This window comes from Trachurus japonicus, chromosome 24 (genome assembly GCF_045865225.1).
Source record: "Trachurus japonicus isolate A0001 chromosome 24, Traja_1.0".
In the NCBI taxonomy this organism is placed as follows: Eukaryota; Metazoa; Chordata; class Actinopteri; order Carangiformes; family Carangidae; genus Trachurus; species Trachurus japonicus.
This window is the reverse complement of record NC_140930.1, coordinates 18,107,904-18,130,568: the sequence shown is the minus strand read 5'-3', so window position 1 is coordinate 18,130,568 and position 22,665 is coordinate 18,107,904. Positions and strand designations below refer to the sequence as shown.

Here is a 22,665-nt window from a genome sequence, read left to right as displayed (position 1 = left end):
TGGATCCACTGCTGCTCCACTGCTTTAATGTCTTTTATATTTCTGGGCTGCAGCAGAAACAATATATTGTTTTTTTTTTATTATTAATTATATTATTATTTAATAAAATTAAAAATAAATTAGATGTGTATGAATGAAAAATGTCAGTTTCCAGTCATCCCCTGACTTCATGTTGAGCTCTTAAAACAATGCCTGATTTAAAAACTATATATTGGTTTGAAATGTTTTGTGTTGGCGCCATCTATTGGTAATAATTGGTTATTGCAACCTTATCTGACCCATCTTCAAACCATTACAACATGTACTATAGGGATCTTATTTATTAGCAGTAAGTCTCTACAACAAATTAATACAAAAATTATTAAGGGTTAGGGTTAAAGGGGGAAAAATCTACACAAAGGGTAATTTCCTGTTTTCAAATGTTTCTATTTGCTACTTTTTTTTTCTCGGATTAGTGCCTCATTTTATTTCTTCAAGACCAACTTAAGGAACAGAACAGGGGACAAAAAGTCTACCTCACCTTGAGCCAAAAAAGAGTTTCTGTAATTTTGATTGATTTGTAACAACTTGCAAGTTTCCTTGTTCAGCTTTGACTGGTGACTTTGGAGCTCCCTCCCCCACTGTTACTGTCTGTACTCCTACTGTGAACTTATAAAATAATTTCAAAGTGCCCCCTCAAAAAAAAAAAAACAATTTCTCCACTTAGGAAAATGGAAAATCTCCAATTCCACTTGAACTTATGAGAAAAACAAATTCATTATCGACACATAAAAAACATGCATTGCGTTTTTGTCCTTCATGGTGAAATCTTTATTTCATTTCTCTCCACAACCCAGCACAGGTCATCATGTCACGTCTGAGTTCATCTCTCACAAGTATTTCACACTCAGGAAGCGAAGCAGTGCATGTATAGTCATGTATTTCTCATAAATCATCTAGAAGGGGTTATTACAGTTTTAGCCCGAGGTGGCATGCTGCTGTCATTTTGGTGCTCTGTGATCATTTGAGAGGGTCTTCAGTTTATATTCAATGTCCCCAGCAGTGCACACTACTGGTGGCTACACTGAGTGCTGTGTGTGTGTATGTGTGTATGTGTGTTCGACCATTTGTCTGTGTCTTTGTGTGTGTGAATATGGAAGTCTTGCCTGTGTGTGCATATATGTGTTATCCTGGATACAGTATAATCATGCAGCTATTTTTTTTTTAAACTTAAGACTCTTCAGAGTGCAGTGTTGCTGCCATGTTGCCACTAATGCAAGTTAAGTGTCTGCATTAGAATGAGCAATTTTACAAACTAAAGCAATGTCTCCCTCTCCAGTTCAGAAAGGAAAAGCCTCTTCAGGGTGAAACGCTGTACTACAACAATGCAAAAGTGACCACTGGCCCTTCTCTCTGCTTCGATGGAAGACTGTGGATCTGTGTGATTAATAGTTATAATTCATGATATTTCTAAGCCCTCCGGCCGATTCAGCCAATCACTGCCACAATGTCACAGAGCATCTTTGAATCCAGCAGACAACAACAGTTACAGGCTTTCTTTCTAGTTTCCAGATGTCTTCTTTAAGAACAAAATCAATCCAATATTGCAGCATGCGTAGTTTGTTTTACGTTGCCCAATTCGGGTGTGAACACTGCATCGTGAAAATTCTGGAGAAATCGTTTAAGGTAGAAAAAGAAAATGATTTGGGAAGTGTGATATTTACTCACTGAAAAGATAGTTGTTGGATTCTTAATTGGCCCGTGAATAAATCATGCTTGCGAGGGGTTTCTTTATTCATAAAGGAGAGGGAGGAAGGAGGAGAGGTCACTAAAAGAAGTATAAGAGTACAGAGAGGGCTTCATGAAATCGATTTATAATAGAGGGAGAATAAGGTAGTGTCTATTCAGAGAGGACCACAGAGAAAAAAAACAGACTGAACTAGTTGGTTATCATACTCTCGGTCACCTCTGATGGGTGCCATCCTGTCTGCTTTACAGTTTATTTCCCCTTGAGTTCTTATGTCGTGGTCTCATGCTATTTGTCTCACACACTCACATCTTTTACATTTGCTCTCTCTAAACCTGCGTCTTCCTTAGAGGCTGGAGCTAGAAGGCATCTGGTGGGAGGGCCCGTCTTGGAAGCAGGAGGCGGCCGTGGCCAACAATTTTTGCAGGTCAATCCAGTGACGTTTCAGCTCATGGATTTTGTTTATTTCCATAAAACCTGACTAAACAAGAGTACAAAGCCTGCGTTGAAAGGACCTCATACACCATCTACTTCAAAGACTGGAGTCCCTTCGTCTCCCCCTGCTGCCTCCCCTCCTGGTTTCTCTCTCCCTTCCTGCTCTTCCTCTTTTCCTCCTCCACCCTCTCGTCTTCCCTCCAGTTCTGAGGCACACATGTAGTCTTGGGACTGGGACTGCGAGTGTCCCAGGGACTCCACTGACAAGCTCCGGCTAGACAGGATGCTACTTAGGCTGGACTGGCGGGCGCCTCTGGGATGGGTCTCAATCTCCACACGGACCTCAATATTGGTTCCGTCTCTGTAGTGACAATAGACATAAACATAGAGGTATATGGTATATATTATCTATTGAAATACAGCACAGTATTCAGCAATATCTTGATTATGAAAAAAAAAAGCCAGAGAGAGTGAAAACCGCCAGCACGGCTGGAACAGCAAAACTGTCATGTTACATCAATAAAAAAAAAAGTTGTTTGTTTGCAAAAAGAAAAAGGAAAATGAGATGTGATAAACAGAGAAAATCCAGAGGCGACCTTTACCTCAGAGGAGGCGCTTGTGTGTCGTCCAGCTGGCTGTCAGGCACGATTACCACCTCGCATTCAGCCGGGCTGTCCTGCTGGGTATATTCATGGCGTTTTGTGGTTTCGTCCAATCCCACATAGTTATCTAACTCTGGGGGTGTGGTGCTCGTACTTGGGAGGACACCCACTTCCTGTACACTGACTCTAACTTCCTGGACGCTGGTGTCACTGAGCGCCGGGTTGTTCTGACCCGTCCAGTGGTCACTGACTACATGAGAGAATAGAAGATCTATAAGAGAAGTTGAAACTTCAGATTAGGCCGTGCCGTATGAGAGCGAGAATCACAACTCATCACTAATGTAAATCACTTCGACACATGAAATCCCTCACATCAGCTTTACAGTGACTACACTCTGTACTCACAGCTGGCTAAGTCCTCCAGTTGGATCTTGTGTGTTTCAGGCGGTTCACTCTGCGGTCGACACCAACCGTTCCTACAGAGCGACATTGGGACGACCCCATAGACATAAGTCAGCATTAGCGGTACACCCACACCTGCAGGAGAAAAAGAAATGTATGAGAAACCAATTTCTAATACATTATACTGTATATATAATTGGAACCATTTGTCTTTACAGCTTGTGCCAAACGACTATCATTTAATGACATACAAATGGTTATTAAAAGAGCCCTGCTGCGATTTAGTATTGCACTACATTAAGAGAGTTTTTTTTTTTTTTTAATTGACAAAATCAAAGCAGCCAAGGCTAAAATATCCTGATGTTTGGCTCTTTGTACAGTTCAGGTTCAGACAACACTAGAATGGCCTGCTAAATCTTGTTGTGTTTTAATGTGCACCCACCCCATGATAGTAATAAAAGCTTTCTGTTAAAAATATCTAATATTAAAATCCAACCGCTGCTATGTAATTTCATTAGCTTTCTCTACTAGTAAATGCAGTTTTGTGTTAGTGGCTTTTATGTTTTATGGACAATTACAGAGTCATACATTCTCAAGATGAGTTCCTCCTGCTTTACTATGGACTGCACTGAAGTTTCCAGTATGCACTTATTTATAAAGCTTTTCTTGGCATCTTAACTGTTTTATTTATGCAGTTTAATTGTTCCAATTAAAAATAAGGACTACTGCTCATGCTCCAAGAAATTATATTGTGTTTCAAGGTGTGCACCAAGCCAGGGACTCATTTTCTTGTAAACTTTTAAATCGATTTTCATATAATTATAGTCAAGCTGATTTTGCTCTATTTAGCCACTTTTATAAGTTTCTTTTTGAAACATTTTAATGCACTGTAAAATAACTGTTTTTTTTATTACTTCTTACATCATCTTACTTTATCTGTTTCAGTTTTGTGACCTATGACTCATTATTAGTCTGTTATATGTTTTGAAACCTCTGTGTTTTGTATATTGTGCTGCTCCCTAGGCCACGGTGACACTTCCTGGTTATATGATTATAGTTTTATTAAGTTGAGGAGGAGAGACATCCCTGCAGTGGACACTTGGAAATTAATAGAGTATTATTTTCTCCTGCTGCTTTTATTTTCTGGCTACATATGTTGTGAACACACCCTTAAATGTAGCAGCAAGGCTGATTTCTATACAGTTCATGCGTTGGTGGGATACATAATGTCAACATTTTTGACATAAAAATGAGGTAATGGATAGATATAAGTATGGATGACTTGTCTTTATGTTAAATCAAAATAAGACCACTGCAATGCGTAACTACACTGGCAAAGTCAAATTATGAAACAAGTTCACTTTCTTCTCTCTCTCTCTCCTTCATAACCTTCACACAAGTACTTTCTACAAACCTCCAAACTCGATGAGCAGCGGCCTGCCTATGTTGAGTGATTATGTAACCTGTGATTGAGATAGAAATTTGGGAACACAAAAGCAGAGTGCCAGCCAAACAAAGGGACATCATTAACACAGCGGGAACACTGGGCCGCTATTGACTCAGCAACAGGGTGAAACCAGAGCAAGAGGATGAGCCTGCCAACCAAACTGTTTCACATAGAGAGTGTCTGCATGGGTGTGTGCGTGCGTGTGTGTGTGGGGGTGTGTGCGTATGTGTGTGTGTGTGAGAGAGAGAGAGAGTTAAAAAGAGAGAAACAACAAGACACAGAGTCGTGACTGAAATTTGAGAAACAGAAGAGATACGAGGAAAACATATGACGGAGAGAAAGTACAGCCAGAGTGAAAACGGAAACGGGGGTGGGGAGTGGGGGGTGGGGGGTTGTAGAGCCAGCAGAGAGGTTATCCACAGGGGTAGGAGGAGGCGAGGGTGGAGAGTACAGTGCGGCTAAATGTTTGTTCGTGTATGTGTGTATGTGTGTGTGTGTGTGTGTTGGTGTGCGTGCCAAGGCAGGGCACGTCAGTGTGCGGTAGTGATGGCTGTGACACTGCAGAGAGAGGCTGAGGAGCTGATACAGCCTTAAGGGCTTCAGTCAGAGCCACCAATGTTACCTGGGGGTAGGAAGGGGCATGAATCATCAAAATGCTACTTTACACCGTGTGTGTGTGTGTGTGTGTAGTTATGAAATCAAGTTGCGTGTTTGCATACACGGGTTTGTGAGTATTCATATGGCTGTATCACTGTCTGTAGGGTTGTGCTCTGAAGGTCTGTGCCAGATGAAACCTGGATGCTTCTTAAAATGCGTGTCAACGCTCTATAATGTATAACTCATAATTATAGGACGGAGTGTCTTTTATTATTATTTTTAATCCATATAAATACTGGCTGAGACACTGGAAGTTCTGATACAACCATAAAACATAATATTCTAAATATTTTAAATTATTATTACTATTCAACCTATAAGGTGTCAGGCCTTAACTGCTATTTTAAGGTTATTGTTGCTATTTTATTAATATTTATTAAAAAAAAAAAATTGTATATTGCTAAATGACAACTAATTTAGCAAAAATTTGCTAACTATACATTTCACAGTTTTCTGATTACTCCTCACTGTGCAGCACAGAAGGCAGCCATCTTGTTTCTCCTTACCCACAGTGACAGCTGCTATGACCGGCGACACAAACACCGACATCATCACCCCACTCGCCACAGTCAAGTAGTGCTTGCTTCCTGAGATACTGTTTTTCTTACAGCGACCATGGACCTGGATGGTAATGAATAAAATGTGAGTTAGATGCTCTAATTTCATTTTGTAAATAAACTTTGTCCTGTCATTTTTCATTTCCACTAATAAAAGTATCCCTGCATGCATTGAGGGAGGGGTACGACCAGAGGGCAGTACTCTAACATAAAGACAGACGAGTACATTCACAGTTTAGATGCAATTGTGTTTTCGTTAGGTGTTTAATCCACCTGATCTGCATGTTGACGATTTGTTCATAAGTGATTTCACATCTGTTGATTACAAGCAAATTAACAGGATTTGAGTTGGAGTCATTTAAAGACCGTGAGAGAGTGTTTACTGAGTGTTTTTATACCTTTCGGCCCATGTAGATTGGTATGCCCACAATGATGACAGGGATGGCGATGCCCGCTATAAGGGAGATGACCACCGGCGCTCCGAGCAACATGCCCACCTGCCACAGTACCTTGCGGGTTTGTGACCATGGCTTCTTCCCCCAGAACGTACATCCTGAGGGACTGAGGCGCAACAGGGGAGATCACCAAAGAGTTCACAGCACCAGCATGCAGAGATTTAAAAAACAAAACAAAACTGTATCTTTTTGATCTCAGTCTCTCTGTTGTTCAGTTCACCACTACTGAATGGACTATGTGACATTTTGTGCAGACACATGGTTCCCTGCCCACGCGGGCCCACTGAGGGCTATTGTGGGTTTAGTGTGGGAAGGGCAAAACACACACTAATCCCCACACAGGGCCCACATGTCCTTCGGCTTTATGTGGGCAGGCCCAAATGAGGGCATATCATTTATACCATTAACATCATATCAATGGGGGGCTCCATACTTATTGATCTGGGCAGCCCACACTGGGGCTTTGCAACTTGAGGCCCACATGTGCCCCACATTTCAGGCTGGTAAAGGGGGCCCACAGAGGCCCCGAATGGGCATGTTTGCATGAAAGGATGAATCCTAATGACTGTGACGATCCCCCGACTTTTCCCCTGGCAGCACCACAAGGCTGAAATGTTTGGTTTTGACAGAAACAACTTGACAGCTACTGGATGGATGTTATTCAAGGTCTTTAAATGTTGAAATCTCAAGACCCTCACTTTTCACTTTACACCATTAGATTCTTTATGACAGCTGCAAAACTGAGAAGAAGAAAAAATCCCATCTGCCTCAGCAGTACTACTAAATATTTAGCAAATCCTAAAGTGAAACATGAACCCAGTACACATCACCTTATATCATCATGTTAGAAATATGTGTGCACCAGTGTGGCTTAATGTCATAGCTCTAGACCACCATGTCTTAATGTCACCTTATTAGCACAGAGTTTTGGTTTTATCCAAACTTCATACTTTATAATCACCATGCATCATTGTCACATAGGTCATGACCTCTCACAGAGCTTCAGCCCACTCTGGCGCAAACATAAAAGATTATGATTCAAAGAGAAATTAGTGAAACAAATGAGCACTGGCAACAACATGACAACATTAGCAGGCTGTCTGATTGCTGTCATTTCATTATTACTCACACTAAATGATCTCATTTGCATTCATCACTTTATCTCCCTGAATGCAACACCAGTTCACATATTTCTTTTTTATGTGCAGCTGTTAAGAAAAGTCTGTTTATTCAATTCTGTTGACAAGGAGTAGATATTCTGTAACCTAACATGACTTTAGATACAATAACCGTCGCTTTAGGTGCTACTTTAATCTTGTATCAGCCTTTGATGTTGTGGTGTAATTCTAACTGCCAACACTGACTAATACTGTTTGGCCTAATGAAGCAGCAATGAACACGTAGGAGCAGCAGTGACAATACAGGGAACACAAATGGTACCTTAGGGCCATGCTATTTCTCAAAGCATGTGTTTGTGTTACAGCAGCTAATGTCACTTTGGGAATCTAAAAGCCTGGCTGAGGGAATTGCAGTGAGATATTATGGTTAGCAGCACTTGCAGATCTGCTGTGTGATGGTAAAAGCTTTGCCCTTCAGTAGGACGTTCACTGTAATTTATAGTGTGAAAGACAGACCGGTGTGATGGAAGAGAAAAGGAGGAGGGGGGAGGGCCTAGGGGAAAAGGAGGAGAGACGGTGCAAAAGAGACGATGTGGCTCATGCAGGCTGCAGAACCGCATGAAAAACAATCAATACATGGAAAAAAAAAATCATTAATCTCGACACCTTTCATGTGTTGTAGTTCTATAATGAGTCAATGGAAAGATTTCCCTATCATCCTCTTGTTAGTCTTGTAGCTTGGGTTTCATTCTGCCGCATTGTTGGACATACGGAGGCAGACAGGGCGGATGCACTGATGACAAGTCAGCAGTCGATGGAGGCTCAGAGGAACCGTTTAAAGCAGTGCAGCCCCTCATAAATGACATACAGTATTATGCGCTTTGCTGACTTGACCAGTTTTTTTTTAAATTTCCAACTGGGTATTACTTAATGAAAACCTACACATGGAATATCAGTGTGAACCCAGGTATAATATCAGTAATTATAGTGTGAATCTAGTTATAAAAGTTTTAGTCCTCTATGATGAATACTTCAGTATCTTACAATTGCAAAAGTTGGACTTGTACCATCAAACATTTTTCACCTCATGCTGTTGTGAGACTAGGATCAAATTCTGCTGCTCTGTCTTTCTCTGTCTGTGTTTTTGAGCAGTACTTTTACTGCATACGTAGATCGCAAGAACCAAGATAAAATGTATTACGCTAAACTAGTGAAAAATCCAAGGTGACCAAATCATGAATATCCCATGTTAATAATTAGATGAATGATTATTAGCTGCCAATAATTTACTAGCTACTCTTCCTGTAGTCCATGATTGATAATTATGTAATGATTACTAAGTGTGATTTATTTTTTGTCATTATTTGAATAATAAATTCACCGTGTGTTCTCAAAATTACAGCTTCTGGGTTCAATGTTTGACATTTGTTAGTGTTCCTGAGCCGACAGCTAACAACACACCTGAGGTAGTGCACGTCGGTGATCTCCTGCATACACAGCCAGCAGAACTGACAGGCACACACAGTGCAGTTCATACGGTTACAGCTGCCATCATTGGTCTTCATGATGTAGGCACCACAGCGAGGGCACGCTTTGATCTCCTCTGCATCTACAGCAACAGAAGGAAGATGGAAAGACGGGATGACCACACATTGTGCAATATCTATTTATTCACTTCAAGGGAAGAGCTGAGAAATTTCGGGGGGGAAATGAAGCAGCTGCGTGAAACTGCCAAGAGATGTCAAAGGGATGTTTTTATGCTTCTGTGCAGATTAAACGAACACAGTTTAACACATTAATTAGCTTTAGAGGTGCTGGTAGACAGATTTCCTTATCACGTTGGACACCGCAACAAACAGAGCCACATGTCCTATACCTCCTCCTTGTTCTTCATTGAAGACGTACAGCGTGGAGGCATCGTTGCCGCCTGAGGTGTGGCGGGCCCGCTGGCGCCGGGCCTGGTCACACGTCTGGTTGGGGTGCCACAGCTGCCGACAGTGGTAGCAGAACTCTGTGTCGCATCCCTCGCGGCCACAGCTCAGCTTGGGGCACTCGGCACAGCCGTAAGCTATCACTGCATAGCTGAGGAGAGACAGAAACTGATTCAGATGATAACTGAGACCTGGGAGGAGGGATTCTTCTTCTCGGAGCTGCAGTTTCTGCTGAATATCATTGATTTTGGTTGTCTGACTGGAAACAACAACAAAAAACACGATCCACGCGTCTGTTGCTCTCCTTGCATCGTTTTCCCGTTAAGCCTTGTGAAGCACAGTGAATTGTTCATTGTTGTCTTGGCTCACAAACAGCACATCTGTTGACTCAGTGAGAGACACAGCTATCTCTGTGGGACTGGTTTACAAAGTTCAACACCTGAACCCTGAATGATTGCACCCTCAGATCTTGACTTGTCATTGTGATGATAGCAAGGAACTTAGTGCCAATGGACCTAATGTCACTCCTCACAGGGGATATCAACACAAATATTAATATTCATAAGATCATGTGAGTAATGATCAAACAAAAGTTAAAGTAACAGTGACTGAGTCACAGGTCTCTAGGATCCAGGCAACGCTGCTCTGCTGTGAAGTATTTAAAGCTCCACCGGGGCGAGTCAGCCCCATGTGGTTTTCAGGTTTATGTGAAGGGACTATGGATCAGGCAAGATGAAGGCCCCGCACACACACACCCACACACCCACACATATATATACGAGGATAATTAGACTGCTGCCTGGATTCCACTTTGGTGTCAAACTAGATTTGAACTGTGTCTGATTCTCAAGTCAAACACTTGCTCATGCATAAAAACATTTCCAGGTATCAGTTGAATGTCTTTATCAGAGAAAGCAGCAGTAATTGGCATCACACAAAGATGTTTTAAGAAGTTCTGACAGCACAACAGTGGCAATGCCACAGGCTGCTGACACCTTTCACCTGACAGGCAGCGCTGCACTTTTATTTCTTGTCTCTGACAATATAGATTATTGGTAGATCAAAGTTTTAGCAAAAGCCTTTTGCAAAATATATGCTTATATAATATATAAATACATTCTTAAAGATCCCCTCCAGACATGCTTTTAAAAATGTAAAACGCTCTAGCTTTGAAAAATAATTGGTGTCTGGAGTGGGCCTTCCATATATAGAGAATCTATAAATGTGCAACTATATGTTTTAAAAAGCCTTAGTTTTTGACTCCTGAGTCCAAACACAGAAGGCTTGTGCATTCATAAATGAAAATTATGTTTTATGCACACAGAGAGAATTTCCACTTGTTGAAGTGTCTCTGCACATCAGTGAAGGAACACTTCGCAAAAAGTAGAACATTTGATTGAAGGAGGGAATTAAAGCTGCCCCAGGAGTTTTTGACCACTTGTTGCACTGCAAGTTTTCAACAGTGTATGACTGTTTCTGTCTACAGTATATCTCATGAACGAGGATGCACATGCATGGGCCCCGAACACGATACATGGTTGGTAATGGTTTCAGGCTATTCCACTGATTGACAGTTGGTGGTGGTAATGCATCAAGAAATATGCAGCAGCAGTGCAACAGCAAAAGGCAGGGAAGAGTAAGAGCATTAGTCAATGCAAACGGAGACGTTAGCAAAGCAAGTGGAAAACAGCTTTAAAATATCTGCTGTTTTGCCAGGAAGAAAATGATTTCAACATTTCAACAATCACTGTTTTTGGTGGGAGAGGCTAATGTAAAAAAAGCCTTTGTTTATTTTGAAGAAAACCCCACAGGGCACCCATAGTTCAGTACATATCTCGTAATGAGAAAATGTAAAATATAGAAGGTTTGACAGGAGCCCAAATCAATTTATTATCAATTTATTGTGTACATCATTTTGACATGGGCTGACATATTGTGACATTAGATTAGAAACATGAAAGTGTTTGTGCACACGCAGTGCAAAACGCACATTTTGCCACACTTTCTTAGAACCAAGATAATCTCCAGCTAAGCTTCTGTCACTAAGACCTCGAGGAATGCCTGTACTGTATGTGGAGAACATGGGGTACATACAAAACATATCTGTGAACTATGAATACTTTACGTAATGGGTCAGCACCTCGAAAGCCTCTGCCCTATGGGAACTATTAGTCATTTTAAACTACAACAGTTGCCTCGGCTCCATGCCTTTTTTTTTTAAAGTTTTGTAGATACTTTGGAAATCCGATCTCTCATTCTCTGTGTTATATTTAATCACCACAGCATTGGACAGATTGGCGTATTGATTTCTGCTCCGCTCATTCATCATGACTGGGCTGTGAGCACTGACAGCCGGGAGAGACAGACAGTCTACCACCAAGTCCTGGACCCTGGTGCATACGTGCTTCTGACCACAAATATCCATCGAGCACACACACACACACACAAACATAACAAACACACACACACACGGCACACATCACGGTTTCCCATCAGGCAGCCCTATCCTGTTACCCGCCTGTGAACATTAAGGTGATACAGCGATGGATTGGTGTCTGTGAATGTCATAAAACAACAGCAGAAAAGAAGCGAGTTAACTCAGAACATGTTTTGAGGTTGCATTGCATTGTGGTCTATTTTACTGAAGCTGTCGTCAATAGAAAAACATCTGATTCGTCCACAGCACGGATTCCTCCCTGTACGATTTATGATGATGTCTTAGATCGATTCTGCAATGAAATCACAGTGTAGGTGTACTTTAAACATTTCAGCCAATTATCCACAGGAGCAAGTGAGTTAAATGCCAGAACCTGTATTTTGTGTTACCCGATATAGTCTCACATTTGGACGCGGTAGATTTAGATACATTTTTGAAAAGGTATAGTTAGTTTCCCTCATCATTCACAACCATGTGTTCTGTTCCTGGATCTGTATAAATATACTGCTGGAATCAAAATTTCACAAGCCTCAGGATGCACATAAAATTCAAACTGAGCTTTCGCTTGCTGTCAGTTCGGCTTTTTAAAGTGCGATCAATCATTCTGATGTTGAAAAATGTTCACAGCTGTGTTTCATAACACAAAGCCTGCAGTGGGATGACAGGGTTTGACAGGGGCTGTCATATTGCAGCAGTGGATTAGGGATAATTGTTTTGTGCCGCAATTACAGTACAGTGAACAGCTATTGCGTGACTCAAGATGCCCATAAAAATACATTTTATACAAGTTTATAGGCCATTATTTCACATTTTCTGTGTCTTATCTTTTTCTTTATTTACAGTAATTATCTTCTCTCTGTGCTCTCAATAAATCAGATTTTTATTCTTTATAACCATTAATTACTTCCAGATTAAAGCTTTTCTAGTGTAAATACACTTTGTTCTAGGAAAACTTGTTGATTTTCTACTTTATTCTAAAAGCGTGGTGGTATAAGTTTGATCCTCACCTGCAGTCGGGTGCGGGACACCAGCGGGTATCCGGATCAGAGGCCAGAAAGCGCCTAAGCTGGTACTCCTCAAACCGCTCCAGCAGCGCCCGGTCATCCAGGATGGCGCGGACGTCCAGCGGTGCCAGCGTCTCGGGACACTGCGGGCACGCGATGCCCACCCGGCTCTCTGATATCTCGATGCGCAGGTACTGGCGGAGGCAGTCGGAGCATGCCCGGTGGGAACAGGAGGTGAGGCGTGGGAAGTGGCAACGCGGTTGACTGAGCAGGCACAGTGGGCACTCCTCCAGGTGTTCATCCAATAGCTGCTCCTGGCTGGAGGAGGAGAGGGACAGGACACCAGTGGAGCCACTGCTGACCCCGCCCACGCATTCTGCTGTGGCCGCACCCTCCTCTCCCACCTCAGCCGCTGCCGGTGGACCTCCTCCTTCTCCTCTTTCTGCTCCAGAAACTCTTGATTCTCCAGCCTCTTCTGCTGTGATGCTGAGGTCCTGTGAACAGTAGCAGTGCTGCTGATTTACTAAATCCAAATTATGACCACTATCTGCTTTTGTTCTCAAGAAACATTTTAGTTTGAAAGATATAAACATGAACAAATGGAGCATCTTTGCCTTTCTTTTGATAAACACTATAGGTTAATGTGTATGACGTACAGGCTACTTGTGGCTACTTGTTCTCTTTGGTCACTTGGTTTCTTGGCAACATAATTTCTAGAAATTACCAATTAATTAAATAAACACGCTAATGGATTCGGGCTATAACAGTATGAGGAGATGGAGGAAGCAAGCGCAGGGTAATACAACCAAAGTTAATGATTTGCAGCCTCTCTGCGGTTTCCTCTGTCTAACCAAACAATGTGAGACACAGTCAGACTCAGTCAGAGCAGCAAGATGTCTAAAATTTGACTTATGTGAACAACAAAGACTAAAAAAAACTCACTGGAAATATGGAATAATAAGAACAAATAATAAACATGTAAATTAATATGTCCTATGTTTCAAATGTAGGATCATTTTTAATGGTGACACCTAAAATGCAGAGGTAGTGTACCTGCAGCAACAGAGCAGCGAGACAGAATCCAAAACACATAAATAAATATATATATATATGTGATGTGACACATCAGTAAATTTCCAGGCCGTGAGTTTTCAAAGCCAGCCCTACCAATAAACTCCACATAAGCTTCTTAATGTACAACTAAAGCTCAAACTGGAACACAGAAAACCCAAAGATCAAACATTTACAAGTATTTGATGTGGGATTACTTGCTCACTTTCACTCTAATGCGAGAAACATCCTCACCTGCTCTGGATGCTCGCTGGGAGTCAGGGTGATCGCCACCTCCTCCTTGGGCCAGGCTTCCACGGGCTTCTCGGGCCTCGGCTCCGATTTGGGTTTCCTGCTGAAGAAGTTTAGGAAGCTCAACGGCCCCGTCTGCTGCTTGGGCCTCTTCATAGTCTGGGACTAGAGCAGAAGCAGCAGCTGAGGAGGGCAGGCCAACGACCATGAGCAGGATGCAACTGCGTATGTGTGTGTGTATGTGTGTGTATGAATGTGAGACAGCGAGTGTGCGTGTTTGAGTTTGTACGTGCGTGTGCGTGTGTGGGTGGGTGAGCACAGCGAGCTCTCACGGCTCAGAGCTTTGGAGCTGGGCGGCTGCTCTGCTGTATGCTGGAGAGACAGAGGGGGAGACGACAGGGAGGAGGTAATCCCCGCCCAAGGGGAACATCACTAATTTGGAGCCTTTCCTAGGTCCGTGGTCATGTGGTTTACTTTGTCTTTTCAGTCCTCTTTATCTCCTCCACCTCCGCTGCAGCTCCCTCGCTCCCAACTAGTCCTGTTGAACGGGTTGAACCCCTGAGTTCTCCTTCATCGTCTCAGGCCTCCTCTTCACCCAGAGATCCCGCACACTAGAAGCAGAATAAACACAACCAAGACTGTGAACAATAAATACATGCACTTTACTCTCAGATAATAATATATTGTGTTATACAAAGCCCTACATGAGAAGTGGAGCTAGAGGCTCGACAGTAATCCAATCCAATATAATTATTAATCAACTTTCAACTGCACCATGTGGATTTAATTATATTGTGTTGTAGTTGTGTTGTGCAAACCATTCCAGGCAAAATGTAATTAAAAACTAACTTAATAGGTTACTGAGGGGTTTATTTACAAAGTGGGCTAGGGTTAAAGCTTGGTCTAATGCAGTAAAGTAAAACAAAATTCATCATGTTGTCTACTATGTAACTATATATCACAATAGAGATTGCAATCTAATATGTAACAGATCTCAATATATACAGTATAGAATAAAATATCTGGAAATTGGACATTAATTTTGAATAGTGATTTTGATCTAAAACAGAGGTTCCAAACCTACTTTACATTTTTAGTTTGAACTTTTAGTTTCAACCACTACAAATATGCAGTAGATATTTCTTCACTTTCACAGATCACAGACCAAAAAAAGGGTTGGGGACTAATGCTCTGAACCATATTGTCCAGCCCAACATCAGTGTCACACCCATATTTATAATTTACCATATCATTAGCCTCAGCATCAAATCACATCTGCACTCATGTTCTCTCGTTTGAACTCTGATTCCCTTTCAAACTTTTTTTTTTTTTATGTGGAGCAACCTCTGTGTGAACTCCATGTACAATATACAAACTTTTTTCCCCTCTGGCTACGAATTCACAGCCACATTATACGAAACAACAACAGCAAACAGGCCTTTCAAACAAACAGTAGCTCAATCTGATGCTTCATTTGTGATATCTTCATCATTAGCAGCCCATTCATATTTAATCAGTGTAAATCTGTTCCACATAAATAAAAGATATATTGTGTATTAAACACCACATTGAGGGTTTTGTTGATAAACAGATGCTCGAGACCTGAGAAGACCTGACACCAATACGACATTTACTCGAAGCAGACCAGGTCCTCATTTTAAAATTTGACCTTTCAATGATGTAACAAAAATAGCAATTCATGAAATAAGCTGCAACATCATTTCGCTCCAAGATATCAAAGTCACTTATATGAAGTAAAAAATGGAGGTTTTGGGCTCTCTGCACCCTGGCCTCCCCCTTTTCATACGACCTCGGACATGAGCAATAAGGTCACAGCCATGAGACACAAAGAGCTGAGTCTGGGAGAGAGTGCTGTGACTGGTTTGACAGAGAGAATCGGGGGAGTTAGAGGGTGAGGGTGAGGCAGAGGAGAGGCGGTGATAGACAGCACAGACAACTCATTCTGTCTCCATTAGGCAGCAGCGAGCTTTCATAATCAGGCCCAGAGAGTAAAGAGAGCATGAGGTGATTCACATAAACCCGAGACCAATTAAAATAGCTGTCTCCATATCGACACAACGTCAAATCAGAACCACGGAACACAACATGAAATATTATATGGTTATAGAATATAATCTATATTAGGGTCTACAATAAAACAGCCCTCTAATTGTGTAATTGCAGAAAAGTTAACTCAAAAAGTAACACACTTTATTTGAAATCTGCAGTGGCAAGAGACAGCTAGCTACAGCTGAGCTACTGTCGGTCTTTAAAGGGGGGATGCACAAAGAACCTAGATTTATGTAACACTGCAGTGCTGAACCTGCCTTCTTGCATTGAGGCTGGGAGTTCGAGTTGTATTTATATTCCAGTCATATGGATGTCGATTGTCGAACTCAACATGAATCGCACTTTTCATGCAGTGTCACATTATCTAGTCTTAGAGTAGAGAAAAGAGCTGCACTATGAGAAGTAGGCGCGCAACCAGTGATTAAATGATGCACTAGTTTGCTACTGACAACAGGCTGTTACAACTGCCTTAACATCTGTTCAAACCAAATTAAAGATCCCCCTAAAGAATATCTTCTTATTATCAATGTCATATAAGTAAACAGAAGAAACATTACACAAAATGCACAAAGAAAAAGAATAGATTCAATAAAACAACTGTCTGAGCATCACGTTACAATCATTTTGAGACCAGTTGTATTTGTTCAAACATCCTCTAGCAACTCTTTACTTTCCCCAACATGTAGTCAGTGAAAACTGTCGATCTCTCACAGAGAATTTTGTTGGCAGACAACAACACAACACAAAGCAAAGAATGCATTCTGTTGAATTAAGTAATAAAAAAAAAAATTGCACCACAGCAACTATTTGTAAGGGTTTCTCTTTCAAAATCCTCTGCTAGTAGCTTTTCTTCCATTTCTACAGTAGCTGTCACTCTTATATTCTTTATCTATCCACTTGAATTTCCCCAACAACCACACTCCACACTGCATGGTAAGTGACTTTCTCAGACTAAACACATGAACCCAACGCACCGAGCTCTGTGATGAACATATCACTGCGCTGCTGTTTATTTATAGTGATAAATCCAACACATGAAGACATCAAAAGCACATAACCCACTCAAGAGTTCAATTCAGAAGCCATGAACATACCGCCTCTATAGTGCATCCATGCCTACACACTCCTTATATGTGCTCAAACACACACAGGCACCCTGGCATGTCTACAAACACACACACACACATGGAGAGACACAGAATTAGAGTACTCTTAAAATACAGCTCAGTGGGCTTCAGCCAGGGCTTATCGCTCTATACTAAAGACAGATAGCCAAGTAATTACGACAACACAATTCGCTGTCTAGCGACTTAGATAAGTTCCCACAGCGAGGGAATGAAGTTTTTCATCTGAAAGTTCAGAATTAAAAAGGCTTGTTCTGCCCAATCCTCTCTTCTCATACACAGCAGAGCACAGACAAAGCTGTGCATGTGAAATCAGATCTAAAGAACATTAGACGAACAGCATGCAATGTAAAACTTGTTATTGCAGTCTGCATGAAGTCTGCAAAGATTGTTGTTCTACTAAAGGACCACAATTTATTATTGATCAAAATCTTTCACTGAATCAGTTTTTTATAGAAAAATATGAACAGCAAATTAAAAACAATACTCTACATAACATGATACATTGCACTTCTCTGCTAAATGTCAGCACATTTTGCTGTGTTTTGGCACCAAAGGACTAAATGTGAGTTGGCTCTGGTCCGTGCTTAACTGTCAGATTTGACTGGGATTTAGGGGCTCAGACTTGGGTCAATTTAGGCTGCGAATCAGCTCCATTTAACTACTACACCACTCAGACTAGTTTTGGACCAGTAATGGACCCTAGAATCAGCCAAAGTATCCTGGCAGGTCAACTTGAGACTCTAAACTAAGTGCACCGAAGCAGGAGCAACTCTGGGCCAAACATTTTTTTAAATGTAGGTAGTATAAAAACTTGTTCCCTCAACTTCTGACCAAAGCTTGAATTTATCACAAATGACGTTCTCTCTCTGCAGTTCACAATCTTACATTGTTCTAGATCATCATCATCATGATCATCTTGTATCACATCATCCACCCATCAAAAACCCAGATGGGCACCTATACGTTGTTATGCACAAATGGCAGACGAGGGTTCTGGGTAATGAGATGCTGCTTGTCTTCTACAACCAGTGGCTAAATTAGAAACACAAAGAGCATTACTGTTTCATTACACAGTCACAGGCAAAGCTTGCAAAAACAACAAAACAGATGTTCTTGGCACATCAAAAGCCAAACACATTCAGCAGGAGCATTTGTTTTAACCTCACTGGTGGTCGCTCATCACAAATACGTGTTTGTTTCTTGTTTTTGCTTCGATGAAGAGTTGTAAAAAGCAGATGAACATCATATATAATATGACCCATGTTTTCCCTCGATTTAAATGGTAAAGTAGAGTTAACCTTGGTAAAAAGTCAGCAATAAGGAATAAACAAGCACAACTACAATGAGATACATAGAAACCAGTGCCATTCACACACGCGAGTCCAAAAACATTGTGGTGTCAATCTCTGGTTTGAAACCTTGAATTCTGCGCCAAAACAAACATCCAGGCTAATACATGGACTGATATTCAAACATACGATATGCACATCTAAATCATAATAACGGAGATTATTGGGGTTAAGCAAACAGTGTGACCTGTCTAAATATATGCAGTGATGAGACAATGGGGAGTAAGAAGAAAAGGTCCTGTCCTCTTCAATGTCCCTCTGAAAGCTCAGGGGAAGACAGCTAACAACAGGAGGCACGGCCGCAGATGCTGCTCGGAAAGAGAGATAGAGAGACAGCGCATATTCAGTTTACAGCTTAATGGTCTTCTTTTCTCTTGAATGACGATGTTGATGTATGTGTGTGTGTGTGTGTTTGTGTGTATACGTGCAGTACAAAACGCTCCTGAGGCCAAAGACCCACTTAAAGATTTGACCTCCTCTCTTTACACCGTACGGGACTCTGATGCTCTTTTGATGTTTCTCTCTCTCTCTCTCTCTCTCTACTACAGAAAATGAACAATCCGATAAAACAGCCTGTAACTGGAATTCAAATTCTTAAAGCGTCTTGAGGGATTACAGAGAATTAATGCACAAGACACAAACACAAAATATGTCCTGGAATTTTCTCTCTGTGGCAGAAAACAAATAAAATCACCCTCCAATCAGGAGAAAATTCTGACCTTAATCTCAGATTTAATGACTGGGTATAATTGCAATCAAACTGTGAAAATAGATTAAATCGTGTCATATTTACAGAGCGGTATGGGAGCGAAACTTCAAAGTGAAGTGCTGTGATGTGTTTGGGAAACACCTAGCCCTTCTGGGAGTTGAGTATAGCCACATCACTGGAGAGGGTAAAAATCAATCATGTTGAACTGGTTCCCACAGGAAAATGAAACTTTCAGGGGAAAAAAGAACCCACTTTCATCTCCTCTGTGGAGTAACTCTGCAGTTCTTCCAGCAGGGGGTATCATTTACAGCAGATAAGGTCATATACAACAGCTCAGCTCCATTCATCATAACATCCCCACTGAATTTATGATATGATAGTTATACATGTTACAGACAAGCTATCATTATAGAATCTGTCTTTTACTGTGTGATAATGCAAGTCACAATAAATGATTTACGTCTCCACAGTGTGGAAGCAGCAGCAAGAGGAGATTCACTGTCAAGCTTTAACAAGATGGCTGTGTGACCTTGTGACCTGCTCGAGCACCTCACGGCAGTGGCACTCCTTCCACGTGCCATCAGAAACAACAACGCACAAGGGCAAAAGCTTCAGCCCCACATGTCAGTCTCAATTCACAACAGCAAATATTATTTTATTTCCAACAGGATAAACCAAACTAATCACTTAGCTGACATCATGGCCAGACACCAGTGTATGATTCAGCATAGCAATTTCAACTGGACAACAAAAGCAGAGCACCCCCAACCAAGTTTAGACTGAAGCACAGACACAGTGAGCTATAGGTAAAAAGTTTGTGGGGAATGTAGCATCCAGTGCTTATGCAGCATGACCTACAAGTCTGTATCTCAGGCTCTGCTGCTCCAATTTCGATGATTACTTCTTTAATCTGTAGACTATCTTGCATATCCATAATCTTTGGTAAAGTGCAATACTAAATTACTGGCTCCCATTTAATCTGCCCCTCTAGGCATCTTTGTTATTTGCAGGTAAATAACATCATCGTTCGTTCATCCAGAGGTGAACTAATACGTCAGGCAGATCGGGAGATAGTAAACAACAAGTAAAACCACATGACCTCTGACAGAGTGATGACCTATTGTGACATTTGCAGATGGTCGTCACTGTGACATTAGAATATGGGAATAATCTGATTTAATCTGACCTCTTTACATTGGAAACGTGAATGAGGTGCAAGCAAGAAGCTTGTTGTGACATAAAGGTTATACCCAATCAAAGTTTCAATGCATTTCTTAATCTGGACATTAAGTAGGCTAAGTGATCTTGTGCATGTCTGCTGCACAGACCTGTTTGAAGGTAAAGCCCCTCTGACATCACAAAGGTCTACATATGGAAGGACACGCCTGATAACAGATGAAATATCAATGACAGCTGGGATTATTACACAACATCTGCCCCCAAAGCAGTTTCTCCTTTGAAAATGCCAAACAAGGAAAAGACCTTTGTGTATGTGTATGTGTATGTGTAGCCGATGTGTATGTGTGTGTGTTTTCTCTCTAGATTCTTTCTTTAATCACAACCACAGCTGTTATTCCAGTTTGGAGGCATTTTCGAGGATGACACTTGTTAACAAGCTGTTGCTATGGATAAAAAAGAAAAAGAAAAAAAGACGACCAGTTTTCAATCTGATGCTGAGTTAAAATACTGGTGGGTAGGGAAACCTGATGATACACCCTATTAAAGAAATATCTGTTGGACTGGACACAAGCCCACATCAGCAATGCGGGTTTCAGAGGCATGAGAGTGACCTCAGCCTGCCCACACACACTGTGTCCTCCGCGGCATCCCTCACCATAATATTCTGCTTCTGTACCATGTGGTGCTCAATGCTGAGTCTTTGTGACCTCTGGCAGCTCCTAGCCTACTTTATTATACTGAATAACAACAATATGAGGGATTAGTTTGGATGTAATATTACATTAGTGTAGCAAATATTGGTATGGGATTGCATACAGCAATGCTACAAGTCTTCCTAGTCTATTATAACTCACTGATCCATTTCTTTTCAACTCTACAGCTGGAATGAAACAAGTAGGCTATTATTCCACCAAATCCTCCAATAAACCATAGGCAGCCAGGCCTTTGGTGTACATCCTATATAATTATGGGATGAAAGTGTGAATAAAAGGTGGTATAAAAACGAACAAGTGAAAAGGTGGACATACAGAATCTCTACACTTATTCAGATAAATTATTAACACACATTTCCACTTATCTATTATAATCATTACAAAAGAGGTCTGCACAGGGGATCATATGCTATTGCAGGGAGTGGCATGTTTAATAGGCTACGTATTCGCATTCACCTCCACCTCCATGCACCTATCCTTCATGGACAGGGGGGGATAACAACAACAAAGGCGTCTAAATGCGCATTAGAAAGTCTCCACAGCCAGTAGATAAATCACACAATTAATTTCTATTACGTAAACGGTATCTTACCTCTCTGCACGGCGCCTTCTCTTTGCAGCGTAGAATCAACAACTGGCTCCTCCCCTTGAGGACCAAACAGTAGCACAGAAATCTCCCCGTCTCCTCCTCCACCTCCTCCTCCTCCTCCCTCTCCTCCCTCTCCTCCTCACTGCCGCACCGAAAACATAAATGACCGACAAACGCTGCGGAGAGGGTGGTGGTGGTGGTGGTGGTGGTGGTGGTGGGTGTGATGGTTCAGTCCGGTCCGGTGCAGGACGGAGGAGATCCGCGGTGCCTTCCTCCGGTAACGGCAGCAGAGCAGACTGATGGCTATGCTGCACGGCGGCGGCGGCGGCGGCGGCGGCAGCAGCGGCGGGGGAGGCACACTGCAGTGACATGAACCAATGGGATGACGCAGAGTCCCAGGATCTCCAATTCATAAATGCCCAGTCCCATGAAGCACAGTAGTTGTTACATTGGTTTCATTGCCAAATACACACAAACTACATCTGATCTTAGTGAGCATCTTATCGTAAGATAAATTTTTTTTAAATCGATAAATATTTTAAAAAAAACTTTGTCCCACAGGCCCAGTGCTCACATGAGGGAAAGATGAGTAGGTTTGGTTTGGTTATTCTCTGATGAGATGAGTAAAGTGAAAGGCATCCAGCTACTCCTCTGGGATCAACTGCAACAGCCTCAGAGTCAGAGACTTATGGGACTCGCATCTTAAACAAACACTACACTCATTATGTCACAGACACATAGGCATAAGAGGCACTGTAGTATAGGCCTATGTAAATCTATATGGGCTACGCAAATACGCTGTGGAAGATTTCAGGGCAACCTATATTTTTCATTTAAGCGCATTTAGGACTAGGCC

At 41.7% G+C, this 22,665-nt stretch overlaps 1 protein-coding gene across 2 annotated transcripts; it reads right to left on the bottom strand.

Moving 5' to 3' along the window:
* Positions 1-785: 785 nt before the first annotated feature.
* LOC146961829 (E3 ubiquitin-protein ligase RNF19A) lies at positions 786-22,434 on the bottom strand. Of its 2 annotated transcripts, none has more exons than XM_085770716.1 (10): positions 21,813-22,434; positions 14,077-14,684; positions 12,775-13,265; positions 9,276-9,481; positions 8,861-9,008; positions 6,225-6,387; positions 5,776-5,890; positions 3,169-3,300; positions 2,764-3,013; positions 786-2,522 (listed from the first exon to the last, which is right to left on the bottom strand). In XM_085770716.1, exons 2-10 carry the CDS (start codon positions 14,227-14,229, stop codon positions 2,243-2,245), a joined length of 1,938 nt encoding a protein of 645 aa, XP_085626842.1. In that variant the 5' UTR covers positions 14,230-14,684; positions 21,813-22,434; the 3' UTR covers positions 786-2,242. The 2 variants fall into 2 exon arrangements, with proteins under 2 accessions (XP_085626842.1, XP_085626840.1); XM_085770714.1 differs by having other exon boundaries at positions 2,764-3,034; positions 21,813-22,168.
* Between the last annotated feature and the right edge of the window lie 231 nt (positions 22,435-22,665).

Excerpts from the sequence above, each read along its gene's own strand:
- LOC146961829 (XM_085770714.1), bottom strand. The coding sequence starts at position 14,229 with ATGAAGAGGCCCAAGCAGCAGACGGGGCCGTTGAGCTTCCTAAACTTC. Across the intron at positions 6,388-8,860 it reads ACCGACGTGCACTACCTCAG|TCCCTCAGGATGTACGTTCT; the intron begins GTGTGTTGTTAG and ends GTTGCGCCTCAG. Across the intron at positions 2,523-2,763 it reads ACACAAGCGCCTCCTCTGAG|AGACGGAACCAATATTGAGG; the intron begins GTAAAGGTCGCC and ends TTGTCACTACAG.